This window comes from Acomys russatus, chromosome 6 (assembly GCF_903995435.1).
Source record: "Acomys russatus chromosome 6, mAcoRus1.1, whole genome shotgun sequence".
Taxonomy (NCBI): Eukaryota; Metazoa; Chordata; class Mammalia; order Rodentia; family Muridae; genus Acomys; species Acomys russatus.
The window spans coordinates 30,289,295-30,306,579 of NC_067142.1; the positions used below are offsets into that span (position 1 = coordinate 30,289,295).

Genomic DNA, 17,285 nt, shown 5'->3' on the forward strand with positions numbered 1-17,285 from the left:
CTATTTTTCTGGAGTCGTCCCTCGATCCCTAATTTGGTTTAATTATCTATTGCTGAATTTCTCATTTATACCAGGTAAGACACACGTACAACCATACAAAGAACCTGGTGACAAAGATAGATGGGCCCTGCAGAGGTACTGAGGATTCAGTCATGGTTTAAACTCAACCAAGAAAGAAGAAGGGGGGGAAAAAGTGGGGGGGGGGAGAGAGAGAGAGAGAGAGAGAGAGAGAGAGAGAGAGAGAGAGAGAGAGAGAGAATGAATATCTAAAAACTATTTTCTGTGGTTGTGAGAATAACGATGATTTTCATTTTCTTCTTATTATTTATATCTATTTTCCATTTTCATCTATTGGATAGTTGTTACTTATATACCGAGGAAAAATTAATTCTCAAAAGTCTCCCAAAGCAGAAATTTGAGGCAATAAAAAGAGGCAATGGTAGAATCCAAGAAGCCAAGCTGACTTGGGAAATTGAACATTGCAAAGCTAGAAGGTGCTATTTTGAGGGAAGGAAAAGAAAGAAGAGACCAGGGCAGCTCACAGACTGACTCCTGGGAGTCCAGGACAGCTCAATATAAAGGACACCTGGGAAGAAAACATTTTGACTAAACAAAGATACCGACCTGACCCAGCAACAAACTAGACTGCATGACTGGAGCCAGGAGAGACCTCATACCCTTCCCTGGGAGGAACACTGCACACCTGTCCTAAAGCCTTACCATAGAACCTGTACCCACTGAAATAACGGGTGCCATGGTCAAGGTGCCTGACATCAGAGTGTAAGGAGCCATGGGTAAGAAAGAAAACAGAAGTGCCAAGAAGACACTTGTGCTCAGAGCCAGTGGACTGAGAGCAGGAAGGCTGAAGCGCTTCACTGTCCATCTGTCATTCATTGAGGTCTCCCAGGAAGGGAGATGGCAGTGAATTACCACACGGAGCTGTGGGTAGATCACAGGAGAGAGAAGCTCAGATTCCTGCATACCTTCCTTCCCCGGGAACCAGAGGACCCTGCGTGACACTGGGAATCAAGCTTAACCTCAACAGTGTTCCTCTCTAGGAGTGTTTTCACACTTCAGGCAGATGTTACACAAAGAAAACTTTATTTGCAGAAATAAATATGGGCCAAAGAATCCATAGTTGGACTCATACACATATGAGTCTGGGAAGTTGGGTTGGAATACGCAAAAATTATGACACCTATCATGTCCTATCTGGTATTTTCTTCCAAAAATAATTGTATATCTGATTTCTTCTTCCAAAATTCACATCAAGTAGCCATTGGTTCTACTGTTCCATTGGACTTCAGCAGTGAGTATGTTAACTACTAACCCTGTAGCCACTCTTCTGGAATTTAAAGGGTTTGCTTATTACATGGAAATACATCACCTACTCTTGACAGGTTATAAATATAATCTTTTTTAAAGTCTTGTGTTCAAGTACAAAAATAAATAGAAGTTCAATAGAAAATAAATATATATTAACTAATAAATATAGATAGCATTAGAAGAGACATTACAGAAAACTTTACAAAATTACGGTGTAAGGTAATATGTGGGCATACGAAGGCATTCACATAAGAGACCCAATATTATATAAATAATATACATATACACTGTGACCAGAACTAAATTACATCACAAGGAGATGGCGGTTTGGGGTCATGTCTTCATGGTACCGAGGATTGGGACTCCTGGGTAGAAACGTTCTCAGCAGCATCAGGGTCTATGTCTTCATGGGACTAAGGTCTGGGGCTCTTGGGCGGGATTTCTCAGCAGCCTCATGACTTTCATCTATATCATCTCCTCCATCCATCTCAGAAGAATGCCCAGCTCCCCCAAAGCCTTTACTACTGCTGCCTGAAGCTCAAGCTGAAGGAAGAGCAGATGCCTGTGGTCAGAGATGCAAAAGAGACATTTGCCCAGGGACAATCCTCCCTCCTGTTGGTAGGTCAGCTGGGATAGAGAGAAAAGTGTTCTCTTCAAGATGAAGAAACTGAGCATCTCAATTAGCATCTCAATTTTTCACATAGGGAACCGAGGTTCAGAGAGAACTCCACTCACAGATCAAAGTAATAAGTCCTCAAGAACTCTGTGTGTGTGTGTGTGTGTGTGTGTGTGTGTGTGTGTGTGTGTGTGTGTGTGTGGTCTCTGTGTGTATTGCCCATAAGGAATTCTTGACTGAGGAAAGGAGTCAGGGAAGAGTAGTAACTGAAATGCAGTGTGATGAGTAAAATGATAGGCGCTTCCACAGTGTGGCGAGAGGTAGCCAACTCTGGCAGAAGTGTCTACTACCTTTCTGGAGATGATGGCCTAGGCTGAATCCTAGAGGAGGAGGAGGAGGCCAGTGAGGAACTGACTCAAGATTTCTTGGCAGATGTGCAAAAGTATCATTGTGAGAAACAACAAAGATAAGTGTGTGTGATGTTTCGAGTGAGCGGTTTTGAAGGTGTGTGTGTGTGTGTGTGTGTGTGTGTGTGTGTGTGTGTGTGTGTGTGTGTGTTAGAAAACAGTTGTTTCTCATTTATGGCCTTTGGGAGATGCAGGTGGCTCTGGAATAGTTGGAGAAGTCATAGACATTCTTTTTTCACTAGAAGGCCATCATGTAGAGAAATCATCCTTCTAGGACCTGAGATTGTCCCTGCAGTTGTAGTGAACTGTTAATGTGACTTTTACCAACATGAATATGCCTCCCAAGTATCTATAATATCAGTTCCAAAAACACACCTACCACAGCCCATACAAAAATAGTATATACCTCTGTGAAGTGACTCAGAACTTGGTTGTATTTCTCCATTGCTTCTTCCCCACAATGACATGCCATGCGGGAATGCTGGAAAAGACCCAAAGGGTGGTAAGATTTCTTTTTACCTTTTAGTGTTTTACCTGCACTTAGTCTGTGCGCCATATTCATGCAGTACCAATGGAGGCCAGAAGAGGACCCTGGGACTGGAGTTACCAGAGAGTTGTAAGCCACCATGTGGTTGCTGGGACTCCAACCTGGGTCCTCTGCAAGAGCAACCAGCACCCTTAACTGCTGAGCCATCTCTTTCTCTGCTTCCCACTGTATTTTAAATTTTGCTTTTCCTACCCTTGATATTGGCATAATCAGAGAATCCTGTTTCTATAATCCTGTGAATAGTCATTTCTATAGGAAAGCCTTGTCATGTTTTACCATTTGGGATCATTTAACTCATCCATCAGAGAGATGATTAAGCCAGCTTTTCAGTTTCAAAGCTGGAGCTCACTGAGTCTTCTTAGAAAGAGATGACATTAAAGGAGTCCCCAGTTCCTGTGCCTCCACTGGCTTCCTACCCTAGCTCCTGTCCAGGAGACTCCAGAGCAAATCTAAGCCCTTTTGGAAACAGAATGCGACTCTACAGTCCTCTTCATAACCCAGATCAAGCCCAATAGCTTATTGACTGGCCACTTGAGTGCAAGATGCCCTAGTAAGGATATAGACTGCATTACCTATAACAACAACAACAACAAAAAAAAAATCTAGTTTCTAGCTAGTCATCATAAGCATTAAACAGCCAGCATTTTATATCTCTTCAAACTTCTTAGAATGTTTTTTGAATGTGGCATATATTCAATAAAACAGAATTATTTCTAGATAGTTACATGGTTCAACACTGGTCTTTTTGTTTGGTTGGTTGGTTGGGTTTTTGTTGTTGTTGTTGTTGTTGTTGTTGTTGATGATGATGATGATGATGATTTGGTTTGGTTTCTTGTTTTACTCAGTAATTTTGGATTCAACTTCTCTACCCATTCAATAGAATAGGAAGGAGGAAGAGCTTGGTTGCTAAGTCATTCAAACTATGTACCCAAGACCTTTACTCACACAGACCAAGAGGTCCTTCTTGATGAGAAGAAAAGCGTTAGCAAGGCTACTGATCTTTCGGAGGGTATGGTGGTCAAGGGTCTGGTAGACTTTGAATACCCTATCCAGATAGAATCTCACCAGGTGGCGAAGGAAACAACACCTATCCAAAGGCTGCAAAGACAACAAGACAAGTGGATTAGTGGGAAGAGCAAAAGACAAGACTGGGCCTGATGGAGAAGCTCTGGATTTACTCTCCCAAAGCTCCTTCAGATCAAATCCATACCTCTATGTCTTTCAAAGACTCAGTCGTTCTTAAGATTCTGATGTCAATGTTTTCATCTATAGATTGCTAAACAGAAGAAAGGACAAGAAAAGACAGGTCATTGACTGATGCCCGGGTCTTGGGTATCAAAACTCTTGGTCTCTTCCCCACCAGGGTCTAATGAGAGGCATTTTAAACTACTAAGTACAGGCATCTCTTGGAAATACACTGTCCAGGACTGAAGTCTCTCTCCATCCTCCTTGTTTTCATTAGCAAATGACCAGGGATACCCTGAGAAGACAGATAGACAAAGGCGAGGGGTGGGGGCATGAAGACAGACAGACAGACAGGAAGGATGGGTCCCCTCCTTTACGTACCACACTCTCCTGAATCTCAGAGAATTCCCTTTGTATTCCCTGGAGGTTTGCAGTGATCACACAGCTTCCCAAGTGGAGAGTCTTGAGCCCAGTCAAAGGAGTCCAGATGAGAAAACTCATAGCAGAGAACAGTCCAAAGGCAAGACCAAAGCCCTTCTTCATCTTAGACCTAGATCCTGGAGACCAGAAGTGGAAATTCAAAGAGAAGAACAGGACTGTTGGTTTCTCCAACCTCACCACCAGAACTGTGGCAGCAACAGGTGTCCACTGGGTGGGAACTAAAAGCCTTTCCTAGATAAAGCAGTTCTGCGTGTTCACACAAGAACTTACCAAGAACAGCTCCTTCAGACAGAAGCCTCCCAGCACCTTGAGGATCTGGGTGCTGGGTAGTACCATGGGTCATGGCTCCTTTATTATGTCGCCTTCCCAGGTCCACAGTCATTGCCAGCACAGAAAGCCTGGAGCAGCGAACACTTGCAGTGAATCAACAAGGGATGACATATCAGAAGAAATGTCAAAACTTGTTTGAGGGAATTGACGTAGACACCTTCCCCTTCCAGAAAGCCAGTGCAACTCCTTCTGCAGTCCCCTTAGACCTAGAGGGGAAAACAGTGTCACAGAATCTGTGACCATGCCACCAAAAATACCTGGCGGGGGAATTGTCTGGATTGTATAGACACCCACTGGGCAAAGGAGCCCAGCTCTATTTGGCATTGGTCTGAGATCAGGGTAATTAATGGAGTATAATAAGCTCATTACAGCTCCGATGCCAAAACCAAAGTCAATGATTTCATAACAATCTTAACTGCCTGTGAAAGGCAAAAACTGATGGGGCTCCACCTCACACACCTCCTTTTAGAGGCTCCTGGTGCTCCACAGTGCCCTCTGCAGGGGAGCCACAATAAGACATGCCTGCGGTGGATCCAAAGAGAAGCTTTCTACCTGGCCTTGTATCTTAGGCCTGAGGCCAGGAGAAGGAACCCCACCAAAAAGCAGAAACACATTTGAAGCCGTTCGTGTGTCCTTGCAGTGAGGGTATTCCGCTAAGGAGGCAATGTTCATTGAGTTTTTGTTTTTTGTTTTTTTGTTCTTGTTGGCTTTTTGTTTGGTTGGTTTTGTTTTGTTTTGTTTTTGTTTTTGTTTTTGTTTTTCAAGACAAGGTCTCTCTGTGTTAGCCTTGGCTGTCCTGGAGTAGCTTTGTAGACCAGGCTGGCCTCAAACTCACAGCAATCCTCCTGCCTCTGCCTCAAGTGCTGGGATTAGAGGCGTGTGCCACCATGCCCAGTTTGCTCATTGAGCTTTAAGATAAAATTAGAATACCCTACAAAACGACTACTCATTTTTGTATTTCTCCTGACATGCGCTCTTTGTCAGCTCACTCAAGTGTCTGCTGTTCCTGGCCTCACCTGCTGGCAATGAAAGTGGATCGAGGATGGAGACAAGATATTTTAAAGCAACATCAAATAAGACATTTTCCACGGAAAATTTGATGGTGTCATGCCAAGCCATTGAAACAGAAGGCGAAACACGTACCCCTTTACATGTATTTTTAAATTTTTAATAAATTTTTCTCAAAATAATATGATAAAAATCTTATTTATGGGTGTTCTTTCCTTTTTAAAAAAGAAAGTCAGATAAAATTATAATAAAATTTTGGAAGTCTAAGAAAAATATTTAAACTTTAAGTGTTCCTAGGGAGACAGCTTAGGCAGTAAAGAGCTCGCCACACAGGTGTGGGGACCTGAGTTTACCAGACATCCCCAACCTGTGTGAAAAGCTGAAGCACACCTGTAGTCCCAGGGCTGGGATGGCACAGGCAAGGCAAGCCCTGGGCTTGCTGCACCACTAGCCTGATCACTAAGCTCCGTGTCCCAGTGAGGTCTGGAAAGCAAGATGGATAACTCCTGAGGAAGGACCCTCCAGGTTGACTTCATGCCTCCCATACATGCGCGCGCGCACACACGCGCGTACACACACACACACACACACACACACACACACACACACACACACACCGCCATTTAGCGCTGCAATAATCTGACTTGATGTTTCAGTATGTTTGGCTGCTTTCAGTGGGTTTGGAGGTGGGAAGGAAAAATCATTCTAAATTGCTGCTGTACAAGTTCCACCTCTGTCATTGATCTCAGTTTGCTCAGGACTGAGGGCACTGGCCGAGCTAAAGACATCGTTTTTTCCAATGGGAACTCACAAGTAAACCAGAATGAGTTGGGCACCCTCTATCTATAAGTCTCTCTGGGTTTGATTTTTTTAGCCCCAAGATGGTGATTATTATACTTACACCAAAACTCATCTTGTATTTAGGTAAAGTATTATATCCATACTTAACACTAGAGAAGAGAGCAATTTGTGTTATGTTGAGCTTGCCGTTGTGGTCCAAATCATAGTGAGCATATAATAAGTCTATTGTGAAAAGGAAGTCATGGAAGGAAACTATCAGCAGAAACCGACTGGTTGATGAAATGTCAGTCCTGTGGCAAGACTGGAATGGTGCAGGGCCAGAGGGTAGTTGCAATACCCTGGGCTGGGTCTAGCCTTCCAGAAGAGTGATTCCCTGCCCACATCTGTGTCTGAACTAACATTTTACGACCCTTTGGAGTCTATTAACTTAGCAGATCACTAGCTTGTACCAACCCAAAAGCTGAGACCATGATCATGTGGCATCTGAGGCCTCCAGAAACGCTTCCCCTGTCTTGCTGTACCTGCCTCTCTGGTGAGTCCACAGTTCATTTTAAGCTTGCCTTGATTTATGACTTTTTTTCCTGTAAAACTATAAAAACTTCATGAAATGGCTTCCACATTACAACATGGAGTTTGGGGAAACCTAAATCTGTGTTCCCAGGCCACAGGCCAGAATAAACTATCTCTTATTCCTCTTAAGACGAGAGCTGTGGGTTTTGCACTGAAAATTGTGGTGCCAAATCATGGGGCTCCAAAGATGGAACACTTTACACCAGAGGAATCACCTGAATGGAAGCCAGGTACATGCATGGATTCACTGAGATAAATTCTAAAATAATTCCTTTCTCTTCTCTTTCTTTGACTTATCTCCTCCCAATCTTACAGTTTTCCTTGAGCAGGATCTTTCCTTTTAGTTCTCATAATTATATTAAAGCGTCTATTATGCAAATCATTCCTAAAATTTCTTTCAGTCTCAGATCTTTACAGAAATTCCTCATGTTGCTAAAGATAAGGAAATGAAGCTACATCTATGACCCCTCCCCAACATTCTTGTGGGCTTATCTTGAGACACATCTTCAAGCATTGTCAGTGAGTTTCCCTGTCTGACATTTAACTACTCAATCCTGCTAAATATGGTTTCTGTGTTCCCAACCAAGAAACCACTAAATGTTTGAGAGCCACTTTCTACACTCTTCCATACTCTGCTCTTGGGTCATATAAAAACTACATGGCTTTTTCTGGGAAACATCATTGTAAAGCCTGATATCCTACCACCTCTCACACACCCAGAAATACTTGGGAATATGCTTTCACTTTGATCCCAGGTATGGGATATGGGGCTACTTTAGGGCTACAGCAGCTGACTATGATTTGCCTTGTGCTCTAGCAGGGGAGTGATTTTGCCAGTGGCTATTTCTGTGATTGTGTGATGTTTGAAATTCTGAGTACCTTTCAGAGGGTAAATAAATGTTAGGGCCCCTAGAGGTGGGGTTGTTGTGGTGCTGGGTTATTGGTTGTGAGTCATTAATAAGTAGTGTAAAGAGGAAACAAGAAGAAGAAATTACATACCCTGACAGCAAAGATCAAACTTGCCCCAAGGAACTCAGTGCCTCTAAACAGCAGGAATTAGTCTAACAATAATGTCATCTCCTTTATTCTGTGTCCTGTTTTCTCTCCTATCTGGTGTTGGGGGGTTGAAAGAGAGGAAAAGGGGTGAAGAAGAGTAGAAGAAAGAAGGACCCACAAAGTGGCCAAAGTCCAGCAACAAATGATGCCTATATGAGGGAATAGGCAGAATGGGAAATTTGATTTCAAATGTTATAGAGGAAACTGCAGGGGATGGAAGACTGGATATTTCTTTTCAAGATGCCAGCAAAAAAATTATTGTGGCTGCTACTATTTGAATATTCCCCACTTGACTCCCAAAGGGGATTTTCTGGTTTTGTTTGTTTATTTGTTTGTTTTTCTCCTTCATATATTCTATTTCAGAAAAAGAGTGGGAAGATGCCTGATTAGTTGAAAAAGTTACAGGTTGAAATGAGGGGGACCTGAGAAACAAAATGGCAGAAATGGGAAAACAAAAAGGTTCACTCTGCTCTCTCATTTCTAAAAGGGCTGCATAATTGACTGTGCAACTGGAAGAATTGTGGGTTGAAGTGGAAGCACTTGGGAAGTGAAGAGATTAGAAAAGGGAAAACAAAGGGGCTCAGTCCCATGACTGAGCAAGAGAATTGGAGTTTCTTGAGGAGGAAAGACGTAAAGAAACTGCACCACAGGGCAGCTGGGTCAGCCCTGGGTTACAAGTGCAGGCATAAGGTTATGGTATAATTCAAATGCTGATTTCTGTAATCCCCCCCCCCAATATCTGGTTGCAATCCTTGCTCTGAGAATGTCCTGTCTCAATGTTATGTAAGCACTGCTCCCCAATTGTCTCCTGAGACACCAATAAAGCAGCTTACAGCTAATCTCTGAGTAAGAGAAGGAATAGGGCTGGACTTCCTGCCAGCCAGGGGAGGAGGAAGAGAGGAGGAAGTAGTGGGCTGAGCCACAGGGCAGATGTCCAGGATAGACAGAGGGAGAGAGAGAGAGAGACAGACAGACAGACAGAGACAGAGACACAGAGAAACAGAGAGAGAGACAGCGAGAGAGCGCGCGCTCAATAGAGAAAGTCTCAAAGTGCAAGTATCTTACACTGGGAGGAAGCCAGATTAGTTTAGAGGGTTAATAATAGAATTAATACTGCTCAGGATTGTGCTATGAAACTTCTTAAAATAAGTAATGGAGTCTCAATTATTTGTGTGATGACTGAGTTAAGGGAGAAACTGAGAAATAAATACAGTTTTATAAAAAATAACTTTAACATCCAAGATCAACACCATCAGCTGTCCCAGTAGTTGTACAGCATATGTCTGCTAACAGGATAGAACAAGGTTATGATGAGGTAAGGTACCATCCTTTAGAAATGATAGATCCAAGACATTTTAAAAAGGCCATGATTTCACATGGGATGCACTCACCTTATGAGAAACAAATTCTAAATAACTGGGCCACTCAAAATAGAATTATTCCCCAAGACTGGAAGGGATTGGCGACAGCTGTACTAGATAGAGGCTGGTTTGCAATTGCAATGGTTAACATGGTGTATGGAAGAAGCTGTGACTATTAAACTGCAAAATGGAGCGGGGAGAGTGAATACAGTCAAAGATCAGTTGCAGGGTGAAGGGCAGTACTCCAACACACAAGAACAAGCTCAATTTGATGGTGCTGACATATAACAATGTTGCTTACCAGCTTTAAGAGCTTGCGATAAATTTGAGGTGCCCGAGAAAAGACCCACCTCATTTACAGTGATCACACAGATTAGTCTCAGCTGTGAATAAATCCATATCAGACCTTAATGCAAAACAGGTGTTGATTAAAAAAAAACCCCTTGGTGTATGAAAATGCAAATACCGAAAGTATAAAAGTTGTTATTAGATCATTAAAGGCATGTGCAGCATCCATGGATGAACGGATGAAGAACACAACTGATATTGGTTCTAACATGTACCATGCTAATATGGTCAAGCTATAGCTAGATGTCACCATTATCAAAATGCCTGGTGCTTCAATTGTGTGAAATTTGGTCATCTGCAAAGAGACTGTGATCAAGCCACTAAAGGTCCCAGATCTCAAAATGTTCAGGGCATTAACTGAGAAATAAAGAACTTTGAGCCAGAAAGATGAACAAGGCATCTCCAATGGAATTTTTTTTCTAAATATAAACCAGAAAGAAGTCCTAGGCTTCCAGGGATGTGCCGGCAAAGTGGCAAGGGTTGTCATTGTGCCATGAGTGTAGGTCCAAGAGAGATATGCAAGGCAATTTCTTATCATTGGGAAATGGCTTTGGGTACTTGGCTAGAGGCCTTGAAGCAAAAATTATGAGCAGTTTCAGACAAAATCAGCCTAGAGTCATCAGGTTAAAGGGGAAAAAACTGTGGAATTAAATCAATCTATATACTATAAGGGTGTTTTACCATAAGAATGGAAACCTGTAGACAGAAGTTTTGCATTGGAGATGTGGCTTTGTTTATATCTCCACAAGAAATGAAAATCTGTGGATACCATAAAAACTTATAAAAATTAGAATTGAGCAGGAGAGGTCTCCTAAAAACTTTGACCACTGATCTGAAACACACTTATTTCATTCAAAACTGTCTCTGTTTATAATTTCTTGCTAAATACAGCACAATTAATGGCTTAAAACAGAAGTAGAAAAGTGTAGTGAGAATTTTGGATTATTTGAAAACCACAGAAATATTATGGGGATATGTTCTCATTTTAATCCCAGGTGTGGGATGTGGGGCTGCTTCAGACTGTCCACAGCGACTGGCTATGATTTGTCTCATGCTTCAGCAGTGGCGTGATCCTGCCTGCAGAGGACAGTTTCTGCAATTGCGTGACATTTGAAATTCTGGGGGCTTCTCAGAGAGTATATAAATGCCAGGGCCCTGAGAGGTGGGGTTGGTGGTGGTGTTGGGTTGTTGGTTGTTTGCTATTGGTTGTGGTTCGTTCATTAAGTAGTCAGGCACAAAGAAGGAACAAGAAGAAATTAGATATCCTCCTGACAGCAAAGATCAAACTTGCCCCCCAGGAACTCAGCGTCCCTAAACAGCATGAAGTAGTCTAACAATAGTACCACCCTCATTTCCCCTCTGTGCTTTTTTTCTCTATCTAGTGTTAGGGGGGTTAAGGAAAGGAAAAAGGTAGAGAAGAGTGGAAGAAAGAAGAACCCACAAAGTAGCCAAAGTCCAGCTACAGAGATACTTGCGTCAATCAGACTATCAGATTATGAAATAATGGACACTAAAGGGGAATTTTGCAGAAATCTGATCCTGGAAAAAGGAAAGGGCACAAGCCAGAGGGAAAAATCTCTCCCAAAAGGATTTAAAACAGTTCTAACAACTTAGCAAGCCACCTTCCAGGATAGGAATGAAGTCTACTTGATGATGAACCATGGTGGCACGGCCCCACTTTCACCTGGACTGCTTGCATGTGGATATCCTTGGCCCTGTGCTTAAACCTTGAAATCACTTCAGCACCATGCAGATGAACTTGAGAGGTTTTCTGGGTCTCTTTGTCCCTCTTTCTAATGTGACCACATCGAATAAATGACCTTCCTCTGCCTTCCACGTTGTATTTTGTACCTTTTACTGGCCTATTCAGGAAGGATGGTCTGACCTGACTTGGCACAAATGTGACCATTAAGTTATCTCCCGGAAAACAACCTGAGACATAATAAAAAGTCACTTCCTCCTCAGATATTCAGCTAGAGAAAGAAAGGAAGAGAGGAGGAGAGGGGAGAGGGAGGGAGGGAGAGAGACAGAGAGAAAGAGAGGGAGGGAGACTTACTGAAGATCTCTAGGTTGTCTTCCTTTTACAGTAAAGAAATAGAAAATATAATTCCAACAAACAATAACATTCAAAATCTTGATTGATTAAAACATACCTTATAAGTGGTTATATGTGTGCATATATACACTGTGTGTGATTCCAGTTTGTTTGTTTTTAACATAATGTACTTAAGTACCAGATTGGCTTATAAGTAAGTGCTCATGTTAACAACTAATGTTGTTAACAGCTTTCTTTGGCTCCCAATAAAACTAAAATTTCATGAAACAAATACTAATAAAAGTCAAAAGGTATATTTAATTAACGTGACCACACAGATAAACAAGTGGAGATTGCTAATGTTCCTAAATCTTTCTTTGGTAAAAATAAGAGTTTTTAAACTTATACAATTTTAAATTATTTTTAAGGGCAGGATATGCATAATCATACAATTCTGGTCAAGATGTTATCTCTTTGACCCTTGTCCCAGTTCTGGTTCTACAAAATGGTTCTTATTGTTTGAGGTTGTAAATTAGCTATGAAATGGTTATTCCTGCCCCAGGATACACGTTTCCTATTGGATAACTGCTCTCCCTTAAAATACTGCACTTTTTACTCTAAAAATAAGAGATAACTTATGTCTGTTCATATATATATGTATATATATGCATATATGTGTGTGTATGTATATATGTGTGTATGCATTTTAAGGATTTTAAGTTTTTTTAAAGCTGCTACTGCCTCTTTAAAAACCAACAAATGAACAAACAGGTTTTTCAAGATCCTTATTTTAGCCATGCCTCTGTAAGAGAAAACCCTAAATATTTTTTAATCATTGCTTTTAAAACCTACTTTCTTTGCTCTGTGAAACTATAAAATTTTATAGAACTGATTCCATGTTAGAACATGGAATTTAGGGTAACCATGACTACTCAAAATGTCTTCAGAATAAAATCTGTCTCTTATTTCTTTTAAGATGAGAGCTGTGATTTTTTTGTATCAACATGATCATAAATTCAACAGTCAGCCCAGCATTTGTTGACAACCCAGTGTCCTGTCTCCACAGTTGAGTAGAGAGTGGGGACTGACTTTCATATGAACTCTGGTGCCCCATATTTGACCATGTCCCCTTGATAAAGAGGCCTGGCAGCACTCAGAGGAAGGATAGCAGGCTACCAAGAAGAGACTTGATACCCTATGAGCATATACAGGGGGAGGAGGTTCTCCCCCCCTCCCGCCAGTCACAGTCATAGGAAGGGAGATTAGGGGGTAAGAGGGAGGGAGAGAGGAATGGGAGGAGACAATGGATGGGATAACAATTAAAATGTAATATGAATGAATTAATAAAAAATCAATTAAAAAAAAGAAAACCCAGTGTCCTTAATGTTGTGCTACCGTTACTTACTGAATACAGAGATCATGGTGGCCCTTCTTGTACCTCTAAGAGACTTCATCTTCCCGGAAAGTGTCCCTTTGGTCATGACCCTCAATGTATCTGGGTACGTAATCTTGTGGACCAGGCTTATCCCTAGAACCATTTGAGAAAGTCTCTTACCTGAGTTCAGCAAGGGCTGCTTCTCCTGGTCTCCTAGGAGTCTCTCTCAGGCTGAGAACTCCCAGTTACTTAAGTGTAAGCCACATGGAGGAAGTGAGCTGGTGGGGGTAAGGACTGGGAAGCCCTTGCAATCTCTCTAGTGGCATCCCGTTTCCTCAGAGCTCAAGGTGTTTTGCTGCACCCTGGCTCACCCCAACACCTTCCTCAACAAGCACTGCCTGAAGGGATGACTGGTTGTAGCTCTGAATAAGAGATGTGCCTCCCTCTGGTTGCATGCTCTCTCTGAGAAAAGGCAGTGGCACAGAGATCAGAATTACCAAACTTGAACAGAACTCCCTGGGAGTACCTCTCACCTAAGCTCAGCTCCCTCTTCTCTCTCCAGAGATAAGTGACTTGGATGGGCTTATAACCTGGTAAAGGAAAACCAGGAGTCACTAGGATTTCCCAGAGGGTGTAGGACACGTCTTTTATTATAAATGGAGTTTATAATTCCTAGAAATTTGTAGGATTGTAGCTAGGAAAAGGAAAAGACCTTAAGCAAATATTGTTAATTCTGTTAGAATTCTTGATTCACAGATGAGAGAGGCTTCAACCAGTGCCCCAGGCAGAGTGGGTCCTTTTTCTTTTCATATCCATAATTTTCCCCATCTTTCTCTCCTGACTCACATTTCATGTGAACATCAAGGCAGCTTGGGAAAATGAGGTTTCAAACCTGGCTGTGAGAGAATAATATGAGGTAGAATCCTCTCTTAGAAACAGACACAAGATCCTAAGCAAGCCATTTGCGGGGGGGGGGGGGGGGGGGATTTTTTGTAGACACAAAGAAAGAAACCTAATGACTTCTTTTCCCATCCTGGGTCCTGAGTTAGCTGCTCAGGGTTTTCCTGGCCCATGGCGTTACAGCTGTTGACATCTGGGCTTCCTGCCCAGTTGCATCATTTTGCAGGAAAGCACACACATGCCTCAGGGCCTGGAGGAGGAATCCTGGCTCACAGGATGCCCAGGCAGGTAGAAGCCTCTGCCACGCCTTTGCCCACATGCTGGGAATTTTGCTGCAGACCCTTTGAACTCCCTGGGAGACAGGCAGGGTGGGGGAAGAACGGAGCAGCTGACTCTGTCAAAAGAGCATTTTCACTTCCCTGTCCTCCCACTGCCTGCATGAGTGATGTCATTTCCCCTTCCTGCATCATTATGTCGTGCTGTGTCCCACCAGCTCAGTACTCTACCTCCCTTCCTACTTACACAAATCCTCCTTCTGACATCACTGAGTCCCCAGAGTTGACTAATAATCTCTCTCACAACTTTACCTGCAGGCTGGGGCTTTTGGAGATTCCTCCCTTGGACTGGGGTCAGGGTACAAGAAGCCAGATGAACATCTGAATTGGGTTTTCTCACCTAAAGGATTGGGGATCTACACAATTATTTTCCTTTTAATTTCATAAATGAGCATAAAAAATCCCCCAGGGGCAGTGAGTCCCTGGACTAGACCTCTCTAAGTGATGCCTGAGTCCATCGAACACTAGAGTTCTTAACCTGGGAGAAGGGGCATGGGAAGAAACCTTCAATGAAACGTGGCCATTTTCTTCTGTCGCAATGAACACCAGAGCATTGGGAAAACAGACGACTTTGTCCCCGATGGATCTCATGACAATGTTCATTACAATACATCCCAAAATGTCACTCATACTCATCAGTGCTTATCAATGCTGCTAAATTGTGTTCATGTGTTAACAAAGAAACAGAGCCTTATTTTTTTTTAATATTCCCATAGGTGCATTTTAACATTATTGACTTCTTACCTCTCATATGTATTTAGAAACATTATTCTGACTAGAATTCTTAACGGCCGCTCATCTGGCAAGAACTACACAACACACAAAGTCTTAAGAACCCTTGTTTAATAGTAGGTGCATAGCTGCCATGGTACATATGGCACCTATACCTCCCCCAGTGTGCCACGTGGTCTGAAGGAAAGCCAGTGTATGATAATGGAAGAGATTGTCATCAGGGCTTTCCTTGGAAAATTCGGAGCCTGTGCTCATCTTTGGTACTTGGGTGGGATAAGAGTTGAGATTATTCTCAAGGACAAGGAGGAGATCTGAGAAGGTTTCCTGGAGAAAGTCTTGCTTGAGCAAGACTCAGAAAAGCTAATGCTTTTGTGAGCTTTGGCGATGGAGAAACCATGGCAGCCAGATGGGTTTACACTCCTCACAGTAAGGAAATCTGAATTAAATATCTCGGACCAGAAAGTGTTTCTGCACCTGTGCTGTGACACTGTCCCATGGGTGTTTGGTGAAATCTGATCAGGTATGGAATAAGGGTTTTTAAAAATAATAATGAACTGTGAGCACCCTGGTTGCACTCCAAGATTTCCCATTCCTGAGGAGTCCGGAATTTTTTTGTTTTGGTGACCTATTCAGAACATCCCATGAATTCATAGGCTTTACTTCCTAGCTTGATTCAGAGAACTTTATTGACTGGCTCCCCATAGAAAGAGCAAGCTCTCTAATGCCCAGTCGTTTTCATTTTAGACCCCATGACTCACATCTTGGTTCTTCTCCCATGACATCTCTGCTACTGTCCCACCTAGAACTAACTGTCCCTTGCTCTTGTTGGCCATTTGCAGGCATGGTTAGGAGGAAATAGGGAAGGGAGGAGAAAGCAGAGAAGCTCTTTCTCCTCATTCACAGGGATGCTGGACAAGGAAGCGTTGGTACCCTGCCCAAGTGGGAAGATGCTCCTACTTCAAGTGAGAGTTTGTGGTGTCTTTAAAAACTCAGCTATGTTATATTATGTTATATGAATATGTTTTTGTTTTAATCCTAGGTGTGGGATATGAGGCTGCTTCACAGCTGGTGATTATGATTTGCCTCGCACATTTGAGGGGTGTGATTTTTGCCAGATGCAGATAGTTTACGTTTAGAATTCTGGGTACTTTAGAGAGGGTATAAATGGGAGACCCCCAAAAAGGATGGGGAGCATGCCAAAGAAGAGGAAGGCTGCTGTTCCCCCTGCTGCTCCTGGTTGCTGTTGTTGCAGTTTGAAGAGAAGTTGGAGATGCCCTGACAACGGAGATTGGACTCACCCAAAGGAACCCAGTGCCCCTACTCAGCAGGAACTAGTCTAAAGAGGTCTCTGTGCCCTTTCTCCTCCAACCTTCGTTAGCACCTGCCTGCGGTTGGGGGGCTGGAAGGGATTGATATGGAGAGGGGAGAATGGCGTAAGAACACAATAAAATAGATTTTTTTAGAAAATATGCCAGCAAGTGGAGCCCAGCATGGCTAGGCATAATGGAAAGCTTAGTTTCTAATGCCATAGAGGAGACCACAGGGTACGAAGGAATGGATGCTCTGTTTCAGGATGTCAGCAATAGGTTTATTGCGGCGGCTGCTGCTGCTGGGTACTCTTCTTCTTTGTCCCAGAGGGAATTTTCTACTTCTTCTCCTATGTCTTCTTCCTGTGTTGCATTTCAAAAAAGGTTGGGAGAGTGGCTGAGCAATTGAAAAAGCTGTGAGTGGATATAGAGGGGTCTGAGAAACAACAGCAACAAAAGGATAAAAAAGGAAAGCCAGAAACATCACTCTATTCTCTCATTTCTGAGAGGGTTGCAGAGTTGGCTGTGCAACCAGAGTGGTCATGGGTTGGGATGGACAGGCCTGGGAGGACGGAGAGAGGAAAACAAAAGGGTTCAGACCTGGT

At 42.7% G+C, this 17,285-nt stretch overlaps 1 protein-coding gene across 1 annotated transcript; it reads right to left on the minus strand.

The window, feature by feature from the left end:
• Positions 1–1,791: 1,791 nt before the first annotated feature.
• Il20 (interleukin 20) lies at positions 1,792–5,372 on the minus strand. Its single transcript, XM_051148202.1, has 6 exons — positions 5,312–5,372; positions 4,463–4,638; positions 4,107–4,172; positions 3,842–3,994; positions 2,756–2,830; positions 1,792–1,869 (listed from the first exon to the last, which is right to left on the minus strand). The coding sequence occupies exons 1-6, from the start codon at positions 5,370–5,372 to the stop codon at positions 1,792–1,794; spliced, it is 609 nt and encodes a 202-aa protein (XP_051004159.1).
• Positions 5,373–17,285: the final 11,913 nt, after the last annotated feature.

Coding starts and splice junctions, on each gene's coding strand:
- Il20 (XM_051148202.1), bottom strand. CDS start 5,372: ATGTCTTATTGTGGCTCCCCTGCAGAGGGCACTGTGGAGCACCAGGAG. Junction 4,639..5,311: donor CCAGGAGCCTCTAAAAGGAG/GTGTGTGAGGTG, acceptor TCTGGTCTCCAG/GATCTAGGTCTAAGATGAAG. Junction 3,995..4,106: donor AGTCTTTGAAAGACATAGAG/GTATGGATTTGA, acceptor TTGTCTTTGCAG/CCTTTGGATAGGTGTTGTTT.